Raw genomic sequence first — 27,971 nt, forward strand, 5'->3', positions numbered from 1 at the left:
TACAGAGACCACTATCAAACAGGGCTTGGCGCGGGCTTGGCAGCCCGTTGCACCCCAAAATCTGAGAGCGTCAAGGTCAACATCAACGCATGCTATACGATTAAACTTCCATCTTATCCGTATTTAAGCGTTTTTCTATTCTATTTTGTCTTGATTTTGAATTTCAAATACACAGGTGAGAGCGCTGTCGGTGCCTGAACTGGGGAAAAATTGTGGCACCTGCGCCGGAGTGCAACAAGAAATGCGTCTACCAGGTCACACTTAGGTGGTCAGCGCACTGGCAAACAGTGATCTAGGCGAGCCATCGAGTCTGGGGCAGTTCCAACTCCAACAGTTGTTCGCATGCCATTGTCAACTAATACATTACAGAATGGCCTCTGTTCCCACGAAAGGCGCTTGCATTCGAGAGAAACGGTTCACTATATTGTCGCACATGTCAGGAGCACATATGTCCCTTGATGGTAAAGCTGGCTAAGCGAGCCAAACCGTCTGCTTAGGTAACCTAACATACTGAATGTGTGTTCCTTCAGGGCTCTTGAAACAGTTAACTCACTTTTATTACATACTTGGGCATCTCTTCTCGCATCCAGACCAAGTTCGCCGCAGCCGCTACACGTACTATCCTATCATCATCATGCATGCCGTTGCGATCGAGTGATTCCTGCAGGTGCCGTTTTCCCAGAGACATGTTTCGGATGGAGCAGGGCCTCATGCAAGGTCCAAACATGTTAGTTCTGGTTTCCACTCCTGCTTAGGACGCTACGCTCAAAAAGCCGAGAATTGGCGGGAAAGGGCCACAAGAGTTGCAACTGTCTGCACCCATGGTTCCAGGACTCAAACCCTGATCCGTGTCCAAGTTGGACGGAGCCACACATGTTCCTTGCATGCTAAGTTTCTTGAGCAGGACCCCCACTAAAACTTACAATCTGGAAGTATTAATCCGGAGCAGGCACCCCGGAGGTAGCACCCCCTCCCGCCCTTGCTTCATGCAAAACGCCATAAAATCATGAGCAATGACACCACAAGTCATGTTTCATCTTGGCCGGGAGACGGGTTCCAGGCGGTAACATCAATTGCATGCTACAACAAAACACTGAACTCCTCAGCGCAAACACTAGGGAACCTCTACAGCCCTACACTCTGGTCAATGCATGCCTAAGACTTGATCCCTCGACCAAACAAAACATGCCCCTTCCTGCAACCCAAAAACCAATTCTCATCATCGGTGCCGGAATCTCCGGCCTACTCTTAGCCCAACACCTCCGCAAGCTCGGCGGCCCCGACAAAATTCCGTTCCGCATCTTCGAGCGCGACGCCGACCTCACGACGCGGGGCCTCGGCTGGGGCCTGACGCTGCATTGGTCCTTGCCCGCTCTCCGCGCTCTACTCCCCGAGGAGCTGCTCGCACGCCTGCCCGAGGCGTATGTCGATCAGAAGGCTGTCGAGGAGGGGAGGGCGTCACGGTTCCCCTTTTTTGATCTCAGCACGGGAGAGTTGAAGGCTTCGACACCGGATTTGCCTGAGTCTGCGAGAATCAGGGTGACGAGGGATCGGTTTAGACGGTTGTTGGCTACGGGATTGGAGATTGAGGTTGGTTTCTCCGAGCATCTCCACCTTCATGAGATGTTGCTAACACTGCATTCAGTGGGGTAAAGCCCTCATATCCTTCCAAACCCTTGAAGATGGCTCTGTCCAAGTCCAATTTAACGATGGCACAACCGTCGAAGGCCGTCTCCTTGTGGCCTGCGATGGAGGCAGCTCGCGCGTCCGCAACGCTCTCTTCCCCGGTGTGCCTAAGTACCAAGTCCCTGTGCGGATGATGGGCGTGCGGATCGACTGCGACCCGGAAGAGATTGATCCTATACGCAAGCTGGACGCATTTTTCTTGCAGGGTGCAGCGTCGCAGAATGATTCTTTTGTCTACTGCAGCAGTACGTTACCTATATCATGTTTTACCTTTCGGTTCAGTCCCAACTCCTTGGTAACATCTCATGAATATCTGCTAACGTAACGTTCCACAATATCACAAACAGTCCTCGACGCACCCGGCAATATCAACAACACCACTGGGAAATACACTTGCCAAATTTGCGTCTCCTGGCCCATCAGGCCAGGATTCTTTGGCTCGTCCGAGCCAATCGACTTTCCGACGACCTCCCGTGAAGGCGTGGCGCTGATCAAGAAGTTTGCGAACACTTGGGCCGAGCCGTTTCGGAGTTTGGCACAACGAATCCCGGATGAGACCGAGGTCAAGTGCCTGCAGCTGGCGGATTGGCCGCCGCCGAGGGGGCTGCGGACACAGGGGAGTGTGGCGTTGGTGGGGGATGCGATGCATCCTATGGTTATGTGTAAGTCTTCTTATCTTTTTTTTCCGATTTGGTAGCTTTTGTAGAGTGCTGTGTCACCAGCTGTGTGGGTAGCTCGTGGATGGATGGATGAATGGATGGTGATATGTGTTCCTGCATAAGGTTATCACACCATCACATTCCGTTACACATCCACACCTTAGAGGATCAGGTCCCACATATACGTACGAGGCTCAGCAGAAACAGCACGCATTCCTTCATTATCTTTTCTGTCAAAGACCTCCACTAACCCCCACGCTACTTGGCCAGACCGCGGCGAGGGCGCCAACCACGCCATAATCGACGTCCACGACTTTGTCGAGCTGGTTCTGCCAATACTTCTCCCTGGTCCTAGTTCCAGCACCGGTATTCAGAACCCAGCTCTGACGCTAAGAGAAGCCCTAAACCAGTACGAAGACCGTGTCATTGCGCGGACAAGACCGGCAGTGCTGGCGTCGCGTCAGGCTTGCCTGGATGCGCATGAGTGGAGTAGAATTGACGAGAAAAGTCCGCTGTTGACCAAGAGGGATATGTGGGTTAAGTTTGATGAGGAGAGTATGATGTTGAGGGTGAGCTGAAGTCAAGGGAGAATGGGAGTGAGTAGTGAGTGAAGGGTCACATAAGCTGTGAGCTGGATAGTGGCTATGAGGTAAGATAATGTGCTGGTTCGAGAGAGGTGGTGGTACACACCGGTGAGATACCGGCGAGGTCGTTGGTCAGCTGGTGAGTTGTGAGTCAGGAGTACCTCCTCCGGTAATTTTTCCCAATACTCTCTAAGCTAAGGATTCGGGGAACGGAGGATTGTGGCTGGTGTTGGAAATCCCTGTCACTTGACATTAGGAGCCGAAAATCTGGCTAATAACTGTTAGTTGTTAGTTTTCGGTTTGTCGGTGTTGACCCTTGTCACCGTCAGCTCAGCGCCAAGGGCACCGATAGGAAGCGCGAATGCTGATCCGGCAGCTTCCGAGTTATTACTGTGCCAGCTCCGCTTGTCCGCATTGGCAGTACTTGGTATGCCACAGTTCGGAATATATTCCACCCCTTGTACATTGAGTGGATGTTGAGTTTATCTTCTGCAATGTGCAGCACTATTGAGCCAATCACTAAGCCCTTGTGTTAGTCGCTCCCACGCAACTTAGTCCCCCGCGTAGGCTTGAACCTCCCACGTTCCCCCCCCCCCTTACTATCTATCACCGCGCGCAGGTAACATAAGGCTTCCTTTGAACATATTTCTTCACCTTGAAGTTCCCATCCACGACATATTCTCCCAAGTTCTCGCTAGCATCCGCTTTTTTTGCAACAGAAAATTTCGTACTCGCTATCATGTACTTTGTTGCCGTTTGATGTTGGCTCTATACAAGTGGCAGGTTCATCTTCATAGAGTGAGTTAACTTGCACTGGTCTAGATATCTAACCGGCAGTCCGCCGCTGAGGCTTTTCTCATCGATGTGGGGAACCTTCACGGTTCTCTGTAAGGATATAGAGCCGGCCCTTAGACCAAAACGTCTGAATCAGACAGCCACTCAGCCATCGCGACAGCAAACAGTTGGCGCACGAAGAGGGATGTAGCTCGTCGTGTGGTTAACCTGGAAGTTGTAGGTGTGTTGAGCGGACATTGATGTCCTGCATCGCAATTGAGCAACGGTTTGCGCTGTTGGGCCTGGGATGTTGGTGTCTCCAGTCCGATACGAGATATTGCCCAGGTTCCCCTACCGGAAACAGCGTTGTCGACTTGATGGCTTCTCTCTTTTCTTTTGCTCAAGATAACTTTCCTTCATTGCTCCCGTACAAAGCGATAGTCAAACGTTCGAGCAAGCTTTGTACTAGCACTTAGACCCGGGAGCTAAGGAGAATAAGCTTCGAACCATTTTGAGTGAGCATTTTTAAGTGGAGCAACATTCATGGCGTTGTGGCACCATAGTGGATCTGGAGGCGTCGTGCCGCGCGGGGGTGATCGAGGATCCCCGACCCGTGGGTACCAAAAAAGCCTACAAACCGGGGGAAGATGCACCGGAAGACGGAAAGTGGGGGTTGTTACAACGTTAGACCAGGGTCGTGACGACGGCATTCCAACGGTCGAGGGTCCTGTTGCAGTGTTGGCAAGAAGAGAATCTTGGTCCTGGTCGAGAACCTGTGACAAGACCTGACCATTGGCATTATGCTTAAGAAATATCATGCAATTGCTGTAGCTCTGAGGCAACAGGGGTAATTTGTGAAAACTCTGCGGTTCATCCTTGTAAAATCTTTTCACGAACTCAGATCATTGGTGTTCGATAGACGGCGGCGGGCCAATTGGTTGCCATAGCACACGATGATATGGCAATTGGTTTCCGATCACAATGTGTCTGCGACACTGACGCTCTATTGATGTAGGACATGTACATCACACAGTAATCACATTCATCTTAGATCTTAGTCCTCGTACCGAGTTTTGGCAGTCCAATACAATTTGTCCCTAAATCCGTATCAATGAAGTGTATCCAACGCGTAACTCGTAACGTTTGCGAAGCGAATCAACCGAAAAGTGCCACCCAAATACCCCCAGCCAATACTACTCGCTCTCAACCTTGACACTGTACGTCACACTCTTGACAATGGAATTCTCGGGGCTGTTCTGTAGAATATTTTCCTCGCTCCCCGTGCTGTTGCCTTTGATTGTCGCGAACGTGCCATGGTTGCTCTTCCCATTGCGGCTGGACGAAAGGCTGCTGAGCTTGTATCCATCCCCCGACTTACCCAGCTTGCGCACCCCGCTGCCGTGCGAGTAGCCCCCGCTGCCGTGGCCATACTTGCTTCTGTATTCCTTCGCTTTACGTAGGACGTTGGGGGCAAGGAATGGCAGGGAGGAGACGATGTTCTGATAGCAGTAACGAAATTAGCATTTGTTCATACACAGCGTCAAGATAAGAGCTTGCAGGATGCAGATAGCATGCAGGTGAAGGAATGCAAGAAGAGTACGTACCCCCACATTGAACTCGATCACACCCCACAGAATGAGCATCGTTGAGTTACCGTCGCCGTTCTGGATGCGGTCGATCTCGCGATAGCGGAAGATGGAGCAGAGGGTGATGAAGATGCCCAACATGAAGATGAAGATGAGGCCAATCTTCTTACCGCGAGAGACATTCAGCTTAAGGAGCACGGGGATGGGGATCAGAGTGACGATGATGTCGGAAACAATGGTCACGATTGCGTAGCCTGTGAAAGAAGGGCCTGGGGCCAGACATTTGCCGGGCACTGTAGGGTTCCACGATTTATGGACCTGGATTTTGTCAGTAGGAGTGAAAATATGCAAGACATTGGGGTACCGACCGGCTGGCAAGCAAGAATAAGGCACAGAGCACAACCCAGGTGCCCAAGGAAGATGGCGACGATGGTGACCCAGACAATCCTGCGGTAAACGCGGTGGTTCGTGCGGTCGAAGATTCTCAGGTAGCTGATCAAGAGGGCAATCTTGAAGAAGCTGATGCCCAGTTGGTAGATCGGACGGCCGGCATAGTTTGTCCGCGTGTATGGGATTAGATTTTCTTTTGGACGGAGTGCCAATGGTAGACCCAAGCCGTATTTTGTTTCTGATCTGACATTAGCGTATGATCACTTGGATCATGACAAGTCAACCACATACGAGCAATGCAGAGAGCAGCATAGGTAATAGCAAATGCCATCGACAACGCAGACAGGTAGTCGTCGCTTTGCAGGCCATGGTTCCTATACCGGACCCATAACCTCAGTGAAACGACAACGGCAGCGACGGTCGATACGACCACACATACGGCGATGATAGTTTTCCATTGTGAGATCGCCTCGACCTCGGGCGTTGCGTTCTCTACCCAGCCCATGTTGCGAGTAATTGCTCAAGTCGTGGATTCAAAGATGGCCGTGAATACTGAGAAAAAGGAGTCGAGAGCGGACAGACCGAATGGTCAACCCGTGCTGAACCCGAGCCGGCGGGTGCTGGCGGGGATGGCGTCGAGATTAAGGTCTAAATTTTCCACAAGGGTAGGATCGGCACGATTTAGTTTTGCGAGTGCAAGCTACCAAAGACGAGAATAGCATACAGACGGGCTATGTGATCGTTGACCGGCAGCGGAAGATCAACAGGAGAATACCATCGCGGACGTCAATGGTAGTAGTGATGGAGAGCAACTCAACATCGATATATGAAGCGGATGTTCCTTTCAGTTCTCCCGGCCATACGTTCCTGGCCAAACACTTCTGCCGGCAACGTAACCCAAAGAGCAGCCGTCCTGTCACTGTAACAGCATGCCAGGGGCTGCCATCGAGTGGATAGGTATCCCCATGATGAGGTGACAGGCCGGCCAGAGACGCCTTAGGCTGCCATATGGCTTGTTTAAAGCGGCAGAGAAAAGAAAATGTCACGATTGATACTGATTTAAAATGCTATCAAAACGCTGCCTTCCAAATTGTGGTTGCATGCCCGATTAATATCGGACCCTTGCTGCCGTGTGCTCATGTCCGGGTACCTCTAGCTCCAGGAGAACATACCTAGTGTGTGCTGCATTTGAGGCCGGCAGACCCGGAAGAACTTTCTTAATGGCTCGTCATATAAATGACAGCTCGTCGAAGCTGAGTTTTTGGAGCCCTTCACTTCCTGAAAAGCAAATGGCATTGAGACATTTTTCCCAACTCAGCTGTGCGCATGCACCTGCGGGTTGATTTTCTCTTGCATCCCACGCTTTCTCAACGCAGGTTGACTCAGATTTACACAGCTGCATGTCTTAGATTTGTGCGCATTACTTACCCTTCGCAAGGAAGTCCCAGGGAGGAACCAATACCGTCCACATCCATGAGATCCTTCCCATCCTGGTGGCGCTGAATTCAATTAACTGAATGTTCAGGTGTGCTGGTTCTGGAAGCTGCCGTGAACAGAAGTGTCGAAAGTTTTGACCCTGAAGCGGCACAGCGAGTGGTACTTCCGGCCAACAGCTCCGACAAATCAATGATTGGCCGGCTGCGACTGCGGGAGCATGACACTAGGGCCATACCCCCAGTTGGTCTAAATCCCGTTTATCCTTGCCCTGCAGTGTATGTATATCCAGGGTTGCAATATCATTCACCCAGGAGCAGAGAGGTGACATCTCGCCAAAATCCTTGCAGATCCGGACCGTCAGCCCAGATCAAAATCTTTCGAGAAAAACAAAGACGACGAATCCACCATGGTCTGCAGGCACTTGTGTAGCAGGCGCGCTTGCAAGCACAGCCAACAGCATGTTCCAAGCTCTCGGCGAGGGGGGCTTAGAGGTTCATTCCATTCACTTAAACCAGGCCCATCCCTCGTTTTGCTCCTAGATATTTCCTCAATGTGTTGCTGTGTCGGGCCAATTTTCCTCAACTCTCCCGTCATTCTGGCATTGCAGAGAGTCCCACGTTTCACCCAACTCTGCTTGTTACGTTCGGTTGATTTTCTTCTCCTGCCATTCTCATATCACATCCTCTCGAATTTCTCTCCTCGGGACTCGCGTTTCAGGCCCTAACTGAGGTGCCTGCAGTTCAGTGGCACCTTACATCCTCGTCCTCCACCGATCTTTCAAGTCCCAGACTCCAAATTGGAGTCCTGTTCCTGCAGCAGGCATCCCGCTGGCAGGAAGGTCGAGAGTCGCAAGCATAGCCTGCGGCGCGGGGACGGAGATCGATCCAGGTTTCGAGATTTTGCCGTGACCACCCCCTTTTCTCGCTCCTAATTTTCGGTTGTCCCTCGGTCATAATACTCCCGTCACTATACCCTCCGACCCATAACACATCCCGTTTGCTGCCAGGTCCTGCAGCTTAACCCTTCCCGTGCAGTGTTTCTTTGCATCTGTTTTCTTTTCACTGTCCCAATCACAAACCGACGACTGACCCTCAACAGTGATCAAAAATATCCACAATGTCGTCAACATCGGGAAGAAATACTCCCATCAAGGATGAGAAACAGGAGAGGGAGCTTATCGTTGACACCAGTAAGCCCTCGGTCAACTACAGCCATGGTGAAGTCGACAATGCGTGGAAGTATTTGGACCAGCACCGCGATGACGCCAAGGTCGACGCGCAGATCGACCTGGCGAAGCTGCGCCGCAAGATCGACTTGCGGATCGTGCCGCTTATGTTCCTGTGCTACACACTGCAGTTTCTGGACAAGGTCATTCTGAATGTGAGTTGTCACTGCAGCAAACACGGTGTGAAGAGTAAAGGCTAAAAGCATATCACCAGTATGCCGCTGTCATGGGCATTCACAAGGACCTCAATCTCCAGGGCAATGACTTCTCCAACGTCGCTACCTTCCTCTTTGTGGGCCTGCTGTGCTTTGAGATTCCTAACAGTGAGTTATCACTCTTCCCTAGTCATCACCATAGCTAACACGCCCAGTCTACTTTCTCCAAGCCGTCCCGGCTGCAAAATGGCTAGGCCTGAACGTCGCCCTCTGGGGCACGGCTACTGCCTGCGGTGCTGCCGCAAAGAACTACCAGACGCTTCTCGTCTCTCGCGTCTTTCTGGGCATATTTGAGGCGACTATCGCGCCCTCACTCATGCTCATCAGCAGCCAGTGGTACACCAAGTCGGAACAGGCTCCGCGATTCTCCTTCTGGTACACTGGCCTTGGCCTTGGCCAGATCGTTGGCGGTCTGGTGTCATTTGGCTTCCAACACATGGGGCCTGAAGCGAAGTTGGCGGGCTGGAGAACTATGTTCCTTACTCTGGGTGTGATTACTGTCATTGTGGGCATTTGTGTCATTATCTTCCTGCCGGATACTCCGATGAAGGCGAAGTGGCTGTCGGATCAGGAGAAGGTTGCGCTGTTGAAGCATGTTAGCGTCAACCAGACCGGTGTTGAGAACAAGAAGTTCCGGGCGAAGGAGATTGTCGAGGCGTTGATGGATCCGCAGATTTACCTGCTGCTGCTGTCTGTTATTCTGGTAAGTCTGAAGTCCCTTATGCCTGGGGCATACTGTGCTAATTGCTCAGCTCTCTGTCTCCTCCGGTGTCGTTACCAGCTACTCTGCGACTCTTATCCGCAACCTAGGCTTCACTCCTAAGAAGGCCGCTCTCATGAACACTCCTTCGGGCGTGGTCAGCATTTTCTTTACTCTTTACGTCGGTTTCGGCATCCGCCTGCAGTCTCACCGCTGGGCGTTCATTGTCTCGTGCATCATTCCTGCGTAAGCTCTCCTCAGGCAAACATCGCTGTGACTCATTTGTTAACCTAATCATAGGATCATTGGCGGCGCCCTCATGTCCTTCTTGCCTGTCACTGACAAGGCTGGCTGCTTGGCTGGTATTTACCTTGTCAATGCCGTCGTTGCTCCGCTTGCCATCTTCTACAACGTGGGTCTTCCCTATCCATCGCTTCAGGTTTTACACAATGCTAACAAACCCAGTGGACAATGGCCAACGTAGCCGGCTCGACCAAGCGTGCCTTCGCAGCCGCCATCATCTCCGGCTCCTTCTCGCTTGGCAACATCATCGGCCCGCAGACCTTCCAGGCGCGCGACGCCCCTGAGTACCGTCCCGCCAAGCTCGCTGTCATGGGCACCCAGGCCGGCTGCGCTTTCACCACATTTTGCTTGTTCTTGTATTACGTCTGGCAGAACAAGAGTCGTAACTCCGAGGCCGAGACCGAGGATGCCTTCTTGGCGCCGGAGACTTGGGCTCGGATGACGGATAAGGAGAATAAACGGTTTAGGTACTCTTACTAAGCTGTTCATCAGGGAAATTTAAAAGGAAGGCGTCTGAATTGTTGGACTTTCTTTTGGTAATATCCTATGCGGGATGCCAGGCTAGTCTTAGATATTCTGCATATTTCAAAGTTGTCATAGCGGATTGTAGTCAAGTGTATTCTCGACAGTAGTTCAGGACCTAGCATTTGGGATGCAATCTTAAGTTGTCTTAAAGAAACTTTGGCTGTTCTCTCTGAAACAGTTGTAGCGTTCAGGGGTAAAACGTCTGCTTAGCACCGGTTCAGGTCGTAACCCTTGTCAAGTCTGGGCACACTGACGTAGTATCCCGAGTATACCCTGAACGGAAGATCAAGTCTATAGTAACATGGCGCCATCGGCGCTTGATTTGACGCGCCATGGCTCTTGGCGAGCTTATTCAGTCGCATGCTTTACTTTGGACATGATTCTTGCGCGTCTTCTCTACACGGACCGTTGTGACCTGCCAAGGGTCGAAACACGGCATGAGAGGCATGGCAGATCATTCGTAGCGAGGTGACAGTTCTCGAGCATGGAGTGATGTACGTGCGCATCCTACTGAAAGCCTCAGATCACGGATCTCTTCATCCGCTGCAAGCCGTTATCTGTCAAGAACTTTTGTTCTTCCAACGTGTGCCTACAGCATGCGTCATTATCCTGGTATGTCGATATGTGCAGCTCTGCAGCTGTGCAGCTGGATCCATGTATATATGAGCCGACGCAGATGTATGTGACGTTACAATTCCGGTTCTTTCCAGACCCGGGCCCTGTACTGGAAATCTTCTCGTTCGCTTCCGTCCCGTGTTTGTGTGCTCGGTCGGTCCGGTGAACTCGCTTGCGTGGACACACAGACTTGAGGAGACGTTGCCACGAGGGATCCAAAAAGTTTGGAAAGGGATCTTGTGTTCTGGAAGGTGGCGTATGTAAGTTCATCTGATCAGCCGAGATCCTTGACGGTTTGTTAAGGAGAATAGACTCGGCTCTAGTAGCCCTACAACGATAGACTTTGGTGCTCCACGTTACAGCTGTATCTGAGTCTTAAAGACTAGATCTCGTGGAGTTTGCCTGAACAACAGCATAGGTAGCAAGGATTAGAGAGAACCTGTTAAGAGAGGGCCGACTTTCAAAAAGCCATAGTCAGCCTTTGTTCTTGCAATCTTAACGTAATGCAACGTCATTCACACGGCAAAATCCACGTATCATCGACAACAAGAGTAAGCTTTTTTCCTCTTTTCTTCCTTGTCAGCCTTGTAGGCTGTGCTATGGAAGGTCCTTGTGCAGTCCTATGGCCCATATATTTTGCCGTGTGCCGTGGGCCGCGGCCTAAGTCGGGCCGACGGTCCTCGCTACCTCACTTTCAAATATCACGGGCTGCGTGGGCTGGTTGTTTGGGGGCTGTCAGCTCCACATGAGCCGGATACGATATTGGAAAAGTTCAATAATTAAAGGTACACGTTAACTTGGCCTTGATGGAAGAGCAAGTGATCTTGATCGTGCTCTCAGCTGATAACTGGGAATGAAAGCAATTCGTCCTGGTTATTTGGTTTATTTCACGTGCAGGAGGGATATTTGGGATATGCAGGTGGATAAATAAAAGATTCAGCAGAATAATCGGCCCTGGAGGCCTGTCAGGAATAGTTGGAGAGCATAACGAACTGCAAGATGTTGTACCTGGCAGGACGGGTGTAAATGGCCCTACAGTCACCCATAGTACGAGGTTTTGACGTGGAAAAGAGACAGCTATGCTTGAAACATAGTCTCGTCATTGGGGATGAATCGGAGGTCTAGCTGGGAGTAAAGAGACCTTTGAGCCGTTACCCAGATAGTGGAAGACACTCCAGTACGTAGAGCAGTCCCACCTTCCATTGGATTCCCCATCTGTGTATGACATTAGTATAAGTGGATGCAAATAACACTTTCTGGGAGGTTGAGTCTATGGGTTAAGCACTAGACCATATTTTGAGCAAAGGTTCTGATGAGAGCGTTTGACACTAAAGCGTTCACTGTCTTGCAAAAAGCGCATCGGCTGTGTCCCGGAACCGACTCATGACTTAGAATACCTGATAAGTCAGGACTTGGGAAATAAAGCATGATAAACAGGCTGAGAATTGAGAGTATGTGATGGCAAGACATTGTCTGACTTGTTGGTGAAGAGCCGATATGCGAATGAACACAGTTGTCGGCCTTCAACAAACGCCGAGGTGTCATGGCCACTGTATTACCTCTTAGTGTGAAACCTGGCTCCGTGTTACTTAATCTCGGCTTTTGAGGTCTTACTCTTAGCTGTTATTCGGACATTTTAAGTCAGGAATATGTATCGCTGAGGTAAACAGAGAGTTGAAGAGTGTTATGTTGGGATCCTCTGAAGTCTGTTGACTTGTTCTACAGAGTCGAAATCTCAACCCTCACCCAGCCATCAAGTCCCTCGCTAACCACTCACAACCGAATAGACGAGGAAATCTACGCGTGCGCTTCAGCGGGCTATAAGGCACCATTAATAACCATAAACTCTCAACTTAGTCATTCTTTACAATCTCGTTTTTCTCTGCTTTTTCTAGAACCGCCAAGCAAATAGCCACAGCCATCTAAACCCTTCTCAGCGACTCGGCGCCCGTTCGCTCCGGACCATCGGCGGTGGGGTCTCGGTTAGAGCCGGTAATTCAGGGAGAATCATATCATTCCTCCGACGGCATCCGTGGTTCGCAGGCCGGTTTTCCTGTCGCGTGCCTGGCATTCCGCCACTGAATGTATCAATTGCCACTGTTTTTGTGAGGTTTGATATAAATGCGTGATGACCGACTCGGACAGCGGAAACACCCCGCTCGGCCTTTGACGTCGTGCGCTCGGGAAAGGGCCGAGGGACATGGCGTTATATCTCTAAGGGATCGTCACCGGGTTTCAAGGTAAATCGCTTTGTCCGGAGTGAGGTTAAGTGATTGAGTAGACAGGAGGACGAGGAGTATATCGTGTTAGAGACGGACCCTGAATCGACAGCACGGAACCCTTGTTATCAGGCCAGAGGAAATACATCTCTCTCATTCAGTGCTTCCCGTGTTGGGGCAGGTCATGATGTCACCGACCGAATGCGATCCACTCATTAAGCGCAAAAGAAAGCTCGGAGACCTGCCGCTGGCCGAGCTTCCGGATCCATTGCGAGACTTTGCCGTAACAAAGAACGGTTTCCTGCCAGAAAACGGGCCCCTGAAAAGGTTACCTGACGCGTACTATGCGCCGTGGGAAGATTTGATTGAGCGTTTGTCGGCCTTGATAGAGAACAACACTCTGAGACAGAAGGTTGACAAGCTCCCTGTCTTGTCGGTTGAACATCTCAAGACAGAGGCAGAATGGCAGCGAGCCTTTGTCATTCTGGGCTTCCTTACCCATGGCTACATCTGGGGAGGTGATGCCCCAGCCCAGGTAAGCTCGTTGACCCCCTATGCCCTCTCTATTCAGGACTAACAGTACAGATCCTACCCCCTCCTTTGACAGTTCCCCTCCTCGCGGTCTCCTCCCACCTAGGAATGCCCCCCGTCGCGACCTACGCCGCGCTTAACCTCTGGAATTTCGGCACAACCTCTCCAAGCAACAACTTTGCTGATTTGGACAACCTCTACTCCCTTCACACGTTCACTGGAACACGTGACGAATCATGGTTTTATTCTGTGTCAGTCGCAATCGAAACTGCTGGGGCAGAGCTCATCCCGGTGATGATGAACGCTTTGGAGGAGGTGTTTTGCGTGATGAACAAACCGTATCCAGTTGAGACGAATTTCGAGGGGTACAAAAAAGCGATTGGGATGGCAACATCTGCGCTGAGGGGGCTCTGCAAGCGGTTAGGAGAGCTTGGTGCGCTACTCGTCCGCATGGATGAGCACTGCGACCCTGCCATCTTTTATCACCGCATCCGGCCCTTCCTCGCAGGGAGTAAGAACATGGCCTCTGCTGGCTTGCCACGAGGCGTCTTCTACAAAGAGGGTGAGGGCAAGGGGTCATGGCGCAAGTACAGGGGCGGTAGTAACGGGCAGAGCTCTCTTATCGGTTTCTTGGATCTTGTACTGGGGGTTGAGCATCGATATTCGGTGTACGAGAGGGGAGATTTAAAACCTGCTCAGGAGACTCATATCGAGGAAAATGAAGACAAGAAGCAGGCTTTCCATGACGAAGTGAGGGAGTACATGCCTGCGCCTCATCGAAGGTTTTTGGAATATCTTGAGGACAGGTATCCTGGTGGTATGAGAACAGCTGTTGAAAGACTGATGGGTAATTACTCTGGGAAGTCTGAGAAGGATGTGAGCAACGAACTCGAGGAACTTTGGAAGGCCTTCCAATCCGCCATAAAGGCGATGGTTGACTTCCGAAGTCATCATTTGCAGATGGTTGCGCGATACATCATTATCCCGTCGCGACAACATCGCCAGTGTGACGGATCAAAAGTCAATCTGGCGACGGCGTCGTCAATACAGAGGTCAGATCAGGATAAGACGGAACTCACTGGTACTGGTGGGACTGCGCTGTTGCCGTTCCTCAAACAGTCTAGGGAAGAGACGCTGCAGGCAGGGAATTTGTCGATAGAGGTGCTTCAATAGTTCGAAGTACATTGTTGACGTATTGTTGCTCCCAAACGTCACAAGTTATGGAAGATGAACAATCTGAGGATGCGCGGTGAGCCTGAAATGTGACTCTGAGGTTGATTGGCATTGCTAAGCACATTGATGGCAGCTCTTTGAACAGTTGGTTTCGATCTCATGCAGCAGTGCTGCTACTGGAGCTAGCAAAATGACAAATATTCGCGGAGCTGCTGAAGCATTGCTAAATTCTGAGGTCTGGGCTCGAGTATATAGAAAGCAATTTGGTTGAAAGATTGACCCCAATCTCACCCATGAAGCTGTACATCGGAATGCTGCCGGGGTTCTGATAAAGCAGGATGATGATGACCGCTGATCCACTTGAAGCAGAGACACTGCGATATGTTGGACATATTTCCAGTTGTGATATCAATATGATTGGTGAGTTGGAAATGATGATCCTGTTGGTATTGGCTTCGCACATTTCCGGAACATCCGCTCTTTGCCAGTCCAGATCACTCCAGCTTGAGCTGCGCTCCTGCATAGTGATGTGTCGGTGCGCTCTGTTAGAACTTAATTGCTGATAGCTCACTCACCATCTCAGAAACATGCACCTAGTGAAGGCGAGGGAACCTAACAGGCCTGAAGAAACAAGGCAGCGTTTGTTGTCATCGTCCATCTCCTCGGAGATGCCAACCTCAACCTTCGGGCTTCGGAAGTACGTAGGGTTGGCGCAGTGGATCAGCAGCCGCGCTCCCTGATCTGTTAGACTCCCGTATCTCCCTATCCTGATAAGACCTCACAAAATCCGGGGTCAACCGGTCGTACACTTAAGCCATGTCCCCCTCGATCTCGATACCTCGAACATTGTCCAAGTGATATCGTCCATGTAGTTGATCAGCCGTTTCAAAGAGGTCGTACAAACCGCGCCAGAACGAAGGAACTAAATCCAACGGCAAACGGTCGGGAAAGGATCCGCGGAGATCTCTCTATTTAAGCTTCGTCCGAACCCAACTCGCCCAGCAAGACACATTCGCACTAACCGAATGGAGGATTTTTGTTAGCTAATCTGACGTAATAGGTTTGAGAAGCCGGAAGCCAGATGGTGGTGTTCGCGTGAGCCGTTGGAAAGCATGCCGCATTCGCTTGCTCGCTGGATGTGCCACTCAAGCAACGATTCTCTGGCATTGAGTTTGGGACTGAGATTGCTTGCTTGCACCACAATGCTGGACGAAGGTGTCAGCGCCTTCGAATGTTTCTTACTGGGAGCAGCTCGGAGATGGGGACGGAGAAGAGAGTCAAAAGCGGCGATGGATCGGGGGCGGTGAGGCTGGAATGCTCCCCAGAAAGATTGCTTGTTAAAGAGCCGGGGCTGGCTTTCTAAGTCGCAATCATCTGTTAAAAACGGTACCGCAAAGGCTTGGAAAGATCGTTCACGGTCTATAACCGGCGTTGGGAACTCGAGTCGTCTGATAGGTACTTTTGGTGAGTATCGCTCCGTCAAAGTTTGGGGCCTCACTGGGCCACTTGTTTGGTCACACTTCGAACCCCGGGCAGTTGTTTCATGTTATAATTCTGAGCATCCAAATATCGTCAATGTTCTGAACACCACAACACCACAAACTTATCAGAATCCTACCATGGGGCTGTCCCCGTACCGCGGGCCGTATACATGGCACTTCGACATCGACACATATCTCAACCCCATCCTGCCGCCTTCTATCTTACCGAGCCTTCCATCCTACATCAGCCACTTCCTTGGGTACCGCACCCACCCGCCACGACCGCTCGGCAACCTTGTGATGGTCCTTTGGGCCGCCATCGGGGTGTTCTGCAGTCTGGCCATCATCGGCGCCGTTTCCATCAATATCCCATCCATCCAAGCGCATGGAACGCCGACTGTGTTGGGGAGCTACGTACGTTCAGCTTCCCTCAGTTTCTTCTCTCAAAGACCAATGCTAATGTGTTTGTTTGCAGGGTGCAGCAGCAGTTCTCTCCTTCTACGCAATCGAATCCCCCCTCTCCCAACCGCGCAACGCTATCCTCGGGCAAATCATCTCTGCCGTCACGGGCATCATCATCCACAACCTCTTTTCCCTCTCCCCACACTTCGCTGCCATCCGCTGGCTCGGGGCCTCGTTAGCATGTGCGTGCGCGACGGTGCTGATGGCATTAACAGGGACAGTGCACCCTCCTGCCGGGGCTACGGCTCTAATAGCTGTGCTGGATGACCATGTTGCACCCTTGGGATTTTTCTTGCTGGTACCAGTGTGCCTTTCGTGCGGGCTGATGTTGTGCGTGGCGCTGCTGGTGAATAATGTGCAGAGAAGGTTTCCGTTTTATTGGTGGTCTCCCCAGGAAACTGGGAGCTTCTGGAGGCGTGCGAAGGTTGATATTGAGAGGGAAACTGGAAGGCCAGACACGGTTGATCGGTCAGAGAGGAGGTTAAGGGAGAAGAAAGAATACTCAGGACGAGGGGAGCAGCAGGCTGAGGAGGAGTTGACCTCTAGTTCGGGGGACCTTGAGCTTGGGAGAAGGGTGGCGAGGTCAGTTAGTCTTGAGCACGGAAGGGAAGGGGAGATTGTGATCAGAAGAGGGAGAGTACGTCTGCCGGATGGGTTGATGTTACGACCTGAAGAACTCTTGTTCCTGGAGACGCTAGGTGAGCGGTTGGGACATCTTGGACACTCAGAGAAGCCGTATTAAAATTATGACTTGATACCCAAATTAGATTAGAAAGCAATCTTGTAATTAATGCTTAGAGCGAAAGCGTTAGTTCGTCAATGTCGCGATTCAGGGCGGAAAGGGAGACATTCTCTTCGAGAATGCTTTCGGAGACTCAGATATGGAGAGTCGAACCCCAGGCTAGCGAGCACTCGTAGATGAGAGTCACTGATGTTACCGCTACACCATACCCGACTCTTTCGTATGTGGCCTCCGAGTCGCTATTGGGGGGGCATAAGAAATCAATGCTTCTGTAAGGGTTGAGATTGAGAAATTTCATGGTGGAGTGTTTGGAGGAGCGCGGCGGCGATCAGAGTGATAACTTATCCGGAGTTAGACAATTTATAATATAGCTTTTTTGAGCCATCTGTATTATCGATAATGCATATGTGATGGTTTACATGCACCACACGAAGGGACAGGTCACACTTCCGCGTGATGCTCAAAAGCCCTATTCAAGCTTACGACAGCCCTAAGGATTCAAGAAGAGTGTTGCATGAAAAAAGAATATTTGAAACCTGCACAGATTGTATGTATGTATGTATTGTAAAAAAAAAACGGTGCTTAACCTGTGCCTGCTAGTCCATCTGGTCCAAGAGGGGAGGGGAGATTGAGCTGGTTGAAGACCAGTTGAGTAGCTTGTACCCGCTGGCCCCAAGCGGAAGAAGTTAGGATTGAGCTAGTCGAAGACCAAGGGAGTGCGAGGTGAGAGGAGCCGGATTCTAACCGACGACCTGCCGGGCCACAGAACCTGCACAATCAGTGAGATATGAACTAGGCTCTTCACACTAGAAATTCTAGTTGTAGGTGTAACCCCTAAAGATCCCAGCCCCACCAACCATAAAGCGCAAAAATAGAACAAAAGATACAACATCGAGAATTCCCCAATCGTCTCCAACCTGAGTGCTAGCCTGGCCCTCAAAGGCTTTTCTATGAGAGAGAAGACGGGATCCCAAATTTTCCACTAGGTACGGCCGTATATAATAGGAAGGTTGGAGTAGGAGAGTCAAAAAAAGGGCACGACAATATCTTAAGAACTGATGTCATAGTTAGAGCGAACATGGAACGCAACGCGTTGAGAAGACAGTGTAACAGGTGACTTGGTCTGGTGCAGACAGGGATCGACAATGGGTCAAATGGGTTAGATGATGGCCACTGACGATGTGGGGTGCACAGCGAAGTCCATTACTACGTGTAATGATCTTTCTTGGTCCTCAGTGTCCTTGTGTTGAGGAGAGGAAAGCAAAGAGAAATCCTTCATCGTGTCCAAGTAGCTCCCTTTAAAATCCTTTGCCCTTGCGAGTATCTCGCTGTCCCCTGGAATCTTCAGGGGTTTTCCTCATCGTGGCAAGGTTATCTAACTCATTTTACCACGCCCATTATATTTCCTGGGCTCTACCAATCAAATATGCCATTCTAAGCTCTTGTGTCATCGGTGTTCTATATATTGGCCGTCAAGGATATTTCTTCTCTTTGGACTGCCCTGTCCATGTGACAAGCAACTGTCGTGAAGTCATCTCCAAATGTTAGCTTTTTTGTGACAAACAAACTTCAGGCACAGAAACTTGAAGAACTCAAGCTTCAAAAATGCTCCAACAACCATGCTGCACCATCACGACGACACTGCTGGGCTTAGGATGTCTAAGCAGCTCAACTTGAAGCACATCGCACGCTTCTCTGGCTTACCTTCAAGTTCTACCTGCATCGTGGTATCTTTTTCAGCTAGCATACTTTTCTTGAACATCCTTCCGAGCCTATTGCGTAAATCAAGTGTGGTTTACATTGTTTTACATCAACGGTGTTATCAATCAAGACTTTGGTCAGAGAATGGTCGTTCAGAAGTTCAATTTAGAAATGGGGGTTAGGGTTGATCTACAACGGATCAAGCCTTCCGTGGGGCTCCAAACGTCGGCCAATGAAGCGTCAGCCCTAGAAACAAAAGGTTGGGGAAAGTCTCGATTCTGGAGCTAAGCTCAGAGCAGCTGTTCCGTCCTGTAGCACAGCGATGGAGGACTTTGATGACGCAAGGCCGGATATGAAGGGACAGATCAAAAGCAGGACTTTATCGCAGTTACACCGCTGCTGGGTTGAAGCACATTAAAATCCATGACATTGGACGACAAGAGACTACGAGAATCACAAACTCCAGCGATTAAATAACACGTGAACATTCACCATCAGCCACAACTGTGATATCCTGTACTTGCCCCATAAGCTCGATCACTACCCCGCTAAACCGCCAGAAACCTGACCCCGCCACAGCGCGACTCTGAACGCGACTCGCAGCACATCGCCAGCGGCCCATTTCAGGGAAATCTGCGCAACAATTGATGCAAAAAAAATATCTGCTTACCATCGAATCATGCGGTTTGCCAACAAGAGACAGACCGTCAGTGGTCTCGAAGCTGAAGAGGGCGTTAAGCTCCTCATCGACGACCCAGAAGACCTCTGGCACGCACACAACCTGATCAATGAGGGCGATCTCGTCGATGCCCCGACCTTACGAACGTCTCGGGTTGAGGCTCCCAGCACTCACAACGTCGTCTACAAGACAGAGTACCTCAACCTCACCGTGAAAGTCAAGTCCGTTTTCTACGACCCCGCAGTCTCCGAGCTCAAGGTCTCGGGCTTCATCGCGCGCGACGCAGAAGGTACCGTCCTTGGTCAACACCACACACTCACTATTAAATGGGAGAATCGCAAGGACCGCCAGCTGTATTTTACCCTCTGGAAAGAAGATGGTTGGGATACAGTCGCGCGCGAGGCGCTTAGCGAAGCGCTCAACCCCGACCGGCCAGAGAGCATGATCGCGATTGTTATGCAGGAGGGTCTGTCCAATATCTGCCTGGTTACGGGACACCGGACCATTCTCCGACAGCGCGTCAACACCGGGCGGGCGAGGAAGGCCGATGAGCTGATGAATAAAAAGGTGCGAAATAAAGTACAGTCGTTTTATGAGCAGACATTGCTTGCGCTGCGCGCCTCTGCCGACCTGAGCATGCCGCGCACTTTGATCCTGGCCAGCCCGGGTTTTGTGGCCCACAGCTTCCGTGAGTACCTTGCGCAGGCGGCCATCAAGCAGGAGGATAAGGTACTGCAAAAGATGGCGAATGAGGCTATCATTGTGCATACCAGCACAGGACAAGTGCACAACCTCAACGAGGTGCTCATGAGTCCTGAAGTTGAGAAGACTGTACGCAACTGCAAGTTCGCAGCTGCGTCGAGCATCATGGATCGGTTTTATGAGATGATGCGCAAGGAGGATGGAAGGGCGTGGTACGGTTTCAACACAGTGTCGAAGGCCGTCTCTGAGGGTGCCGTTGGCCGCGGAGGAGGCATACTTCTCATGAACATTGCGCTGTTCCGCGCCGTAGATCTGCCGACGCGCAAGAAGTATGTGGCGCTCGTCGACAAGGTCAAGGCTGATGGCGGCGAAGTGAGGCTTTTGAGCAATGAGCATGAGAGCGGACAGCGACTGGATGCCTTGGGTGGCGTCGCGGCTATTCTGACCTACCCCATGTTTGAGCTTGACCTTGAGGAGAATGAGGAAGAGAAAACTAAAGCACATGACGGAAAGCCTAACACTGAGGAGTGGGAGGAGTCGGCAGAAGGGACGACAATCATTTGAAGATGTTAATGAGATGAGGGACGGGGTTTGCTTGGTAACCAGTTGACCTCGCACAATAAACCTGAAAGAGATGCACGCAGCAAAGCTCACGATCGTGTCGAGCTGATCCTTAAACCCCTGGCCACCCTCCTTGTGAGAACTAGCCACTTGGCAGGGCGCCCAATTGCTGGTTTAAGTGGGACCGCAGCGTCGCTGTTGCTCTGGGCTCAAACGTTGCGCTTGTTTGGGCTGCCTTTGAAACGCTCGCCTCGGTGAAAGCTTTCATCACTTCGTCACCTACCATCAAGTCTGCATACGCGTATAATTTCTCATGATGGGAGTTGAGCAGGCAACGTTGTGGCAGGATCAGGGTCTTGCGGCTTTTGGTGTGGGGGAAGCACGAAGATTGTAGTGGAGATCGAGCCTCTACAGGTCCTACGGAATCGGGATTGGCTCATTTCGACGGGTGATTTCCGGCTTCCCAACATGGAAAGTTTTCAATACGCGTATCGACAAGTGTAATTGCATGGAAGTTACACAGGCAACAGAACTCTTGTGGTTGCAGCAGATGAAACTCGTCAAACACGATTGTAGGCGCACAAACATTTGAATAGACGCCCACTCGACGTCCTCTAACCCCATGCATGATTTAATTTTTCACTGCACGTTGTTCTGATGCTTTTGGTTCTGTCAATTGCCCCCGACCAGTCAATTGGGGTTTGTGTCGCCAATGACGTAGCAGGCGGGACTGTCCAGCTTCCATTACATTTTCATAACTTTAGTGGAGTCGCATGTGGACCCAGCCCTTGCCACTCCGCTGCTCTCAACCAGCCCCCCTGGTGAGTAGAGGGTAAGCCGAGAGAGAGAGCGTAAAAGCACAGGAGGAGTCCAATTGGGGTCGTCGACATTGATTACTGATATCTTGCAGTCTATGATCAGCTAGCAGGACTGTTAGACAGCTCGGAATCTCTCAGAAGTCCGAAGTCTGTCTGCTAGCTTCTTAGCCCCATAGCTTCCTACGCTTCACGCCGCCTTGCTGCACCGGTTGCAGCAGCAAGCTTTTGACTGCAGCAGCACGGCCACACGACCGCAGGGCTGCACAGGTTACATAGCACACACCATTGGTGCTTGGGAGGTCTGGATCAGGGTTTCACATGCTGGCATCTGCCGCAGCCGACACCTTTACTGAAGGACGAGCACGACAACGACGAGGAAGACGACCACGACAGTGAATAGTATGGCTGGCATCTGGTCCCTCTTAAAGGCTTCGGGGGCCTCTGCTGCTTCCGGCAATGTTGCTGCCGGGCCCACATCTGAGGACACTAGGACTGCCGCAGACAGCACGTCGCGGATATCGAGGGAATCATCGGAGAGGCCGGCAGCTACGAGCAGCGGCAGTAACGGCAGTTCTAAGAGCAGTCGCTCGCTCTCAAGGATACTCGGCACCATGCCGACCTCGACCCCGACACAAAGACAGTCAGCCGACGTTCAAGGTGAGTGCACACATACAAGGCAAAAAATGCCTGCTACCATCCAACTTTCAAGAGAAGGAATTTGCCAGTTGAGGCACACGCTCTCTGCACGCTCTTTGCACGCTCTCTGCGCCTCGAAATACACGGCAGGCGCATCGGATGCAGTCAGCCCCCGCGCAGCCGTATTCATCGTGTCAGCTGCAAGATTTATACTTTTGGGGCAGTGAGCTCACGCGGTCGCCAGACTCCCATTCCAACCACGCCCACTCCCGCTCCCACAGCCAAGCCACTATCAACCAGACCGCGCCTCAGCAGCGGCCGCCCCCGATATCCTCGGGCCTCTCGGGCTTTCTGGGCAGTGCGCAAATTGGCCGCCGTAAGCACTCGACCCGCCCGTCGAAGAGCAGCGACATCACCATCACCCCGCTCTCTCACTCGGATCAGGAGAACAACAGCGCTAGCAAGACGGAAAACGGCGTTGAGAATGCAGTCGGGGATGCTTTTGGGCCACCCTTCACCACTTCAGGTCTTCAAGGTGATTCTTCCAGCAGTGCGAATACACCTTCACGAGGCGGCAAGCCGAGCAGCCAAGTTGACGTAGTGGCCAACGCAACCCCTGCCACGCCCGCTGCAGCGCGTTCCAGTATCGTGACGTCGACTTCAACGGTTACCGGTGTTGCCATTGACCCCCTTTCCCAAGTACGTATGAACTTTGGACGTAGATATTCTGTGACTTCAGCTTTCTTTACAGTACTGTTCGAGCGCGCACGTGCTCTGTCTCTTTGAAGTAGCGTATTTGGGCATTTTATCCTCTCTCCCTTGAGCTGACTTTATAATGTCCTCAGCAAATTTATCTGCGCAAGAGCACCGAGTTGTCTACCGGTATCCCCCATCGCCTGTCCCAGATGGCTGAAGGCATTGCACGTGCAAGTTCAGAGCTCTCGCACAACGTTGTCTCGACGGTCGATCTGTCGAAAGAGAGGAGGTATGCATATGGGGACGTTACGAGGCAGCTGTACAAATCAGGCCGCTCACCCAGTCCAAATGTCAGCAGCAGGAGAGGAGGGTCGCTTTTAAGCCGTCTTAGCATTCGAGGAAGAAAGAACAGAGAGATAGCAGACGTCGATTCCGAGTCCGATTTTGGCAGCGAAACCCGTCTCGATGGCACGAACGCCCGTGTCTTTAGCCAGACCTCGCTGAACAGCCCGATCGTCGGTGGCGGATACATCCCCCACCACAAAGAGCCCCCACGATACATCCGCGTAAAGACTATAAACAAGAAGACCCGCGAGTTCAATCGCATGTTCCTCGCCCAAGAGCTTGTCGGCACATACCCGGTAGAAAATAATAATGGCGAACCGGTCATAATCGACGGCAAGAAGGCGCCGACCGTCAGCATCAGTGTCCCGGGCTCAGGCGACCGCAAAACGATGCGTACAGGAGGGGCAATCTGGGCTAGCCAGTTCAACAAGGATGGCAAGTATCTTGCGACCGGGGGGCGCGATTGTGCCGTGAGGATTTGGGCGGTCATCTCCAGTCCAGAGGAGCGTCGCAAGCATGAAGAATCTGAAGGGGAGAGATTGAGCGCTCCCGTGTTCCAGGAGAAGCCCATCAAGGAGTTCCGTGGGCATACGGGGGAAGTATTAGCGTTAAGCTGGAGCAAGAATAATTTTTTGTTGTCGTCGTCGATGGATAAGACAGTGCGACTGTGGCATCCTAGCCGTCCTGAGTGCCTCGCTGTCTTCCAGCACAAGGACTTTGTTACAAAACTTGCATTCCATCCACGCGACGACCGATTCTTCCTGGCCGGCTCTCTCGACACCATGCTGCGGCTGTGGAGCATCCCTGATAAGGACGTCGCCTATTCCGTCAAGCTCCCTGACCTTGTTACTGCCTGCGCCTTCTCACCCGATGGCAAGATCGCCATTGCGGGCCTGCTCAACGGTCTGTGTGTGTTTTACGAGACGGAAGGGCTCAAGAAGATAGCAGAACTCCAAGTGCGCTCCACGCGCGGCAAGAATGCCAAAGGGAGTAAGATTACTGGCATTCAGACTATGGTGATCCCGCCGCCGTCGGTGCTCCCTGATCATGCGTCGACTGTGACAGATCTTACCGAGGTCGGCTACAGCGACGTAAAAGTGTTGATCACATCTAACGACAGTAGGATACGTGTTTACAACCTCGCCACCAAAACCCTGGAGGTCAAGTTCCGTGGCCATGTCAACTCGTACAGCCAGATCTCGGCTTCGTTCTCCGACGACGGCAAGTACGTCATCTGCGGCAGCGAAGATCGCAAAACCTTCATCTGGAGTATGACACCTGGAGATGCGGTCGTGCAGCCCGAGAAGGACAGGGACAAGCTGCATCCTTGCGAGTTCTTCGAGGCACACAGGCGAGATCGTCACAACCGCCCTCTTCGCCCCGACCAAGACTCGCATGCTCTTAGGCAACAGCGGCGATCCAATCTACGACCTGTGCAACCCGCCGCCGGTAGTGCTCCAGAGCTTAGAAGACATGGAAGCTATCAGCGCCGCAGCTAGCCAGGTCGCGCTCAGCGCTGCCGCCGCCGATTTACCTATCGACCAGCAGACCCCAACTACCCCATCGATTGCGAAACGTCCGGAGCCGAGTCCAGCGTACATCGCTCGCTCGACACATTACGACGGAAACATCATCGTCACGACGAGCGACACGGGTATCATCAAGGTGTTCAGGCAGGACTGTGCATTCACAAAGCGTCGACACGAGAGCTGGGAAACTGGCAGCGCATTCAGTCGCAAGCTTGCTTCGTATGGGAGTAGTAATGGCGGGTATGTTGGCAATGGGGGGCTAGGGAGGAGTATCAGTGTGTTGACACGGACGAGCGAGAATACACACAGTAGGAGCGGGTCATTGAGCCAGGTGTTGAGTGCTGGTGCCGTGGAGACACAGCCGGACAGAATATTGAGCTGGAGGCAGGGCGTTGAGCCTATAGATAAGCGGTTGAGTCAGCTAAGGAATGGAACCGGAAGTGAGGGGGGGCAGAGTCCGGTGAAGGGGAACGGGTCGTCTTTGCCGACCCCTCTTCCACCACAGACCAACAATGGCAACTTAACCAGGTCATCAACGCTACCTGTTATTGCCTCAGCCCGTCCCAACAGCAACGGTGGTGTGAGCACCAGCGCAGCAACGGCGCCTAACAGTCCAGCATCACCTGTTGACACCTCGTTCAATGCCACCGTGACGACACTGTCACCAGCTCCTGTGCCAGGCCGCATGCAGAGGACACTCAGTCAGTTGACTTCTAAGACAAAGGATAGTTCAAAGAGCAGAAAGAAGATGAAGATCAGGGATCAAGAGGAACAAACAGGGCCGCCAACACCGAGCTTCACCTTCCATCCTGCCAATCCGTCTTCTGCGAATGGGGGTCTGGCAGGTGAGGATGATGAGCTCATGAACCATGCGGAGTTTGGAGTTGCAAGTGCGATGACCAACAATGTGGGCCAAAATTCCGGGTCTGGGTCTGGCTCGTGGCTCGGCAGTTTATCACGGTTGCGCGAGTTTGTTGGAATTCCTGGATTCACTAGGACCGCTTCAGCTGTGCAGCCACCTGCATCCTCGCAGTTGCCACAATCCCCGCAGTCACCCGCCTTACCAGGGTCAGCGCCGGTTGCTGAGAGTGAGGGTGTTGGCGCAGCTTCAGCAGCGTAAATTCAGGCGCCGTCGCTGTCGAAGAGGATGCCAGGGATTTTTTGCATAGAGGGAGAAGGATTTTTGAATCATTCAATTCTGATAGAGCGTTGAGAGATCATGTGATCGAGTTTCCTTGCATGCGTTGGACTGGATCGATAGATTCGATGGATTGTTTCGTGTTACCTTCGGTTTTTTTTGGCATATTGGCATAGCAGGTTTTGCAATGGTGCGAAAGATGTCTGTTTAGTTCGCTCCATAGTCGGAGTTGTACCGATTTTTGGAGAGGGAAGGTTTCGGTTTGCAGCTGCTAGACGAGATACCATTTTATTTTGTGTTTACTTTGTCGTCGAGATGTGATAAGATGTAATGTTGGATGATTGATTCAGATGTAGATACAGTTTTTAGGCTGATATCACTTGGGTTAAGAAATAATGTTCAATGCTTGTAATCTTGTGTGATGGAGTAAGGCATTGTTTTGGCTACCGGTGATGTTCCAGTGGCTGGGGCGCTGTTGGTGGGCAAGTTAGTATCGCAATATTTACATCAGTGATTGTAAAATTGAAAGAGTTACCCATAGGAACTGAATCCTCCCTATCCCCTTGGGAAAGATGACTCGAACTGCGATCTCGAACTGAAAGTAAGCTTAGGTTGCTTGGTAAATTCATATCTCCTAAATGAGAAGGTAGACTTCGCGTGGCTCGCATGTCTTGCGTCACCCAATTACGACAATGCTGCAGTGTAACTTACGTCCCCCTTCAAGGTGCAGCTGCGAGCTGGTTGCCAGTCCCGCAGCGGGGTAAGCTCCAGCTCCCACAGGAATCCATACCAGAAAACCAAGTTTTGTAATTAGTCAACGACTCCCACATGAGTTTTGCTCTTCTACCTGTTTGGATGATATTTAATGCCGAATCAGGTCTGGCAAATATCGTCTTATTTTTAGATGATAACTAGGACGTTGCGAGGTTGGAGAGCTGCTGGGATTGTGGGCCTTCTGAATCGTGGAAGAGACCTGCATCGAGGCAAAGTGTCTTGCGTTTCGACTTGATTGTCTGACTTCATGGCACTCCGTATCGAACTTGCGTCTGCATGCTTTGGAATTGAACAAGGGTATTCATATAACACTATTGTATGGGATCCAGAGCAAACAACGGCAGCTCGCATCACTGAGTCGCCTCGAGTCCTTCAGAAGCATCCCTCCTTCAGTTCACTCCCAGCTCCTTCCACCCCAGCCACGCCCACTGCCCCTTCTCCTTACCACTGTAGAAGTGAATCTGCAACGGCTCTTCCCAAGCCTGTGGCGGACTGATCCCATCCGTAGCCACAACACCGTACTGTCCGTATCGCAGTTGCTCGCGCCCAGGTATCGGTCCTTCGAGGCCCCATGTCTGCATCACCAGTAGTCGCAATGTCAGCGCTCTCACTCCACAGATGACACGCAATCGCGTCATTGTAGCCCAGAGCAGGACAGAGTAGAAGACTTACCCCAAAAACAGCCTGTTTAACCCCACCTCCACACTTAAACACTCCGACCTCAATCCCACAAATACCTCCCAAATTCACCCCAGTCCCTGATCCCTCAATTGAAGTGAGAACAGGGATGCTCTCAATAGTGATATGGTGCACATCGCTTCTCACAGCACGAAACACACCACATTTCCGCTCGTCGGTTGTCCAGGCGCCGGCGGATGTGAGACAGCCTATGTCGGGATTGCCCGCAACGCGGTCCGTGGAGAGAGTGCGGAGTTGGCCTAGGCCCGAGAAGGAGTTTAACGGGTAGGTTGTTCTGGGGGAGATTTGTAGAAGAGGTAATGCGTGGGAGAGAAGAAAACGGGAGAGAATGAGGGAAAAGAGGAGGAGTTTCATATTGGACTGTCAAGATCTCGTGGTGTTGGCTG

At 51.6% G+C, this 27,971-nt stretch overlaps 8 protein-coding genes and 1 non-coding gene across 9 annotated transcripts; 6 read left to right on the plus strand and 3 right to left on the minus strand.

Moving 5' to 3' along the window:
• Window positions 1-1,185: 1,185 nt before the first annotated feature.
• CTHT_0072590 (uncharacterized protein) lies at window positions 1,186-2,923 on the plus strand (the record flags this gene model as incomplete). The annotated part of the gene is made up of 4 exons (XM_006697455.1): window positions 1,186-1,590; window positions 1,646-1,931; window positions 2,034-2,348; window positions 2,616-2,923. The coding sequence occupies 4 exons, from the start codon at window positions 1,186-1,188 to the stop codon at window positions 2,921-2,923; spliced, it is 1,314 nt and encodes a 437-aa protein (XP_006697518.1).
• Window positions 2,924-4,896: 1,973 nt separating this feature from the next.
• CTHT_0072600 (uncharacterized protein) lies at window positions 4,897-6,184 on the minus strand (the record flags this gene model as incomplete). The annotated part of the gene is made up of 4 exons (XM_006697456.1): window positions 4,897-5,202; window positions 5,308-5,607; window positions 5,658-5,917; window positions 5,971-6,184. 4 exons carry the CDS (start codon window positions 6,182-6,184, stop codon window positions 4,897-4,899), a joined length of 1,080 nt encoding a protein of 359 aa, XP_006697519.1.
• Window positions 6,185-8,232: 2,048 nt separating this feature from the next.
• Window positions 8,233-10,039, plus strand: CTHT_0072610 (putative allantoate protein; the record flags this gene model as incomplete). Its single annotated transcript, XM_006697457.1, has 6 exons — window positions 8,233-8,496; window positions 8,556-8,664; window positions 8,712-9,259; window positions 9,309-9,502; window positions 9,557-9,668; window positions 9,722-10,039. The coding sequence occupies 6 exons, from the start codon at window positions 8,233-8,235 to the stop codon at window positions 10,037-10,039; spliced, it is 1,545 nt and encodes a 514-aa protein (XP_006697520.1).
• Window positions 10,040-13,105: 3,066 nt separating this feature from the next.
• CTHT_0072620 (uncharacterized protein) lies at window positions 13,106-14,622 on the plus strand (the record flags this gene model as incomplete). Its single annotated transcript, XM_006697458.1, has 2 exons — window positions 13,106-13,453; window positions 13,504-14,622. The coding sequence occupies 2 exons, from the start codon at window positions 13,106-13,108 to the stop codon at window positions 14,620-14,622; spliced, it is 1,467 nt and encodes a 488-aa protein (XP_006697521.1).
• Window positions 14,623-16,241: 1,619 nt separating this feature from the next.
• CTHT_0072630 (uncharacterized protein) lies at window positions 16,242-17,307 on the plus strand (the record flags this gene model as incomplete). The annotated part of the gene is made up of 3 exons (XM_006697459.1): window positions 16,242-16,517; window positions 16,579-16,747; window positions 16,871-17,307. 3 exons carry the CDS (start codon window positions 16,242-16,244, stop codon window positions 17,305-17,307), a joined length of 882 nt encoding a protein of 293 aa, XP_006697522.1.
• A 132-nt stretch (window positions 17,308-17,439) lies between these two features.
• CTHT_0072640 lies at window positions 17,440-17,520 on the minus strand. The gene is given in 2 exon segments: window positions 17,440-17,476; window positions 17,483-17,520. It is a non-coding gene; the product is annotated as a tRNA-Glu (tRNA).
• Window positions 17,521-19,687: 2,167 nt separating this feature from the next.
• On the plus strand, window positions 19,688-20,953 carry CTHT_0072650 (uncharacterized protein; the record flags this gene model as incomplete). The annotated part of the gene is made up of 1 exon (XM_006697460.1): window positions 19,688-20,953. The coding sequence occupies one exon, from the start codon at window positions 19,688-19,690 to the stop codon at window positions 20,951-20,953; it is 1,266 nt and encodes a 421-aa protein (XP_006697523.1).
• Window positions 20,954-22,169: 1,216 nt separating this feature from the next.
• On the plus strand, window positions 22,170-26,094 carry CTHT_0072660 (putative WD repeat protein; the record flags this gene model as incomplete). Its single annotated transcript, XM_006697461.1, has 4 exons — window positions 22,170-22,425; window positions 22,649-23,103; window positions 23,250-24,714; window positions 24,797-26,094. The coding sequence occupies 4 exons, from the start codon at window positions 22,170-22,172 to the stop codon at window positions 26,092-26,094; spliced, it is 3,474 nt and encodes a 1,157-aa protein (XP_006697524.1).
• A 1,181-nt stretch (window positions 26,095-27,275) lies between these two features.
• Window positions 27,276-27,939, minus strand: CTHT_0072670 (uncharacterized protein; the record flags this gene model as incomplete). Its single annotated transcript, XM_006697462.1, has 2 exons — window positions 27,276-27,461; window positions 27,559-27,939. 2 exons carry the CDS (start codon window positions 27,937-27,939, stop codon window positions 27,276-27,278), a joined length of 567 nt encoding a protein of 188 aa, XP_006697525.1.
• Between the last annotated feature and the right edge of the window lie 32 nt (window positions 27,940-27,971).

This window comes from Thermochaetoides thermophila (assembly GCF_000221225.1).
Source record: "Thermochaetoides thermophila DSM 1495 unplaced genomic scaffold scf7180000011822, whole genome shotgun sequence".
In the NCBI taxonomy this organism is placed as follows: Eukaryota; Fungi; Ascomycota; class Sordariomycetes; order Sordariales; family Chaetomiaceae; genus Thermochaetoides; species Thermochaetoides thermophila.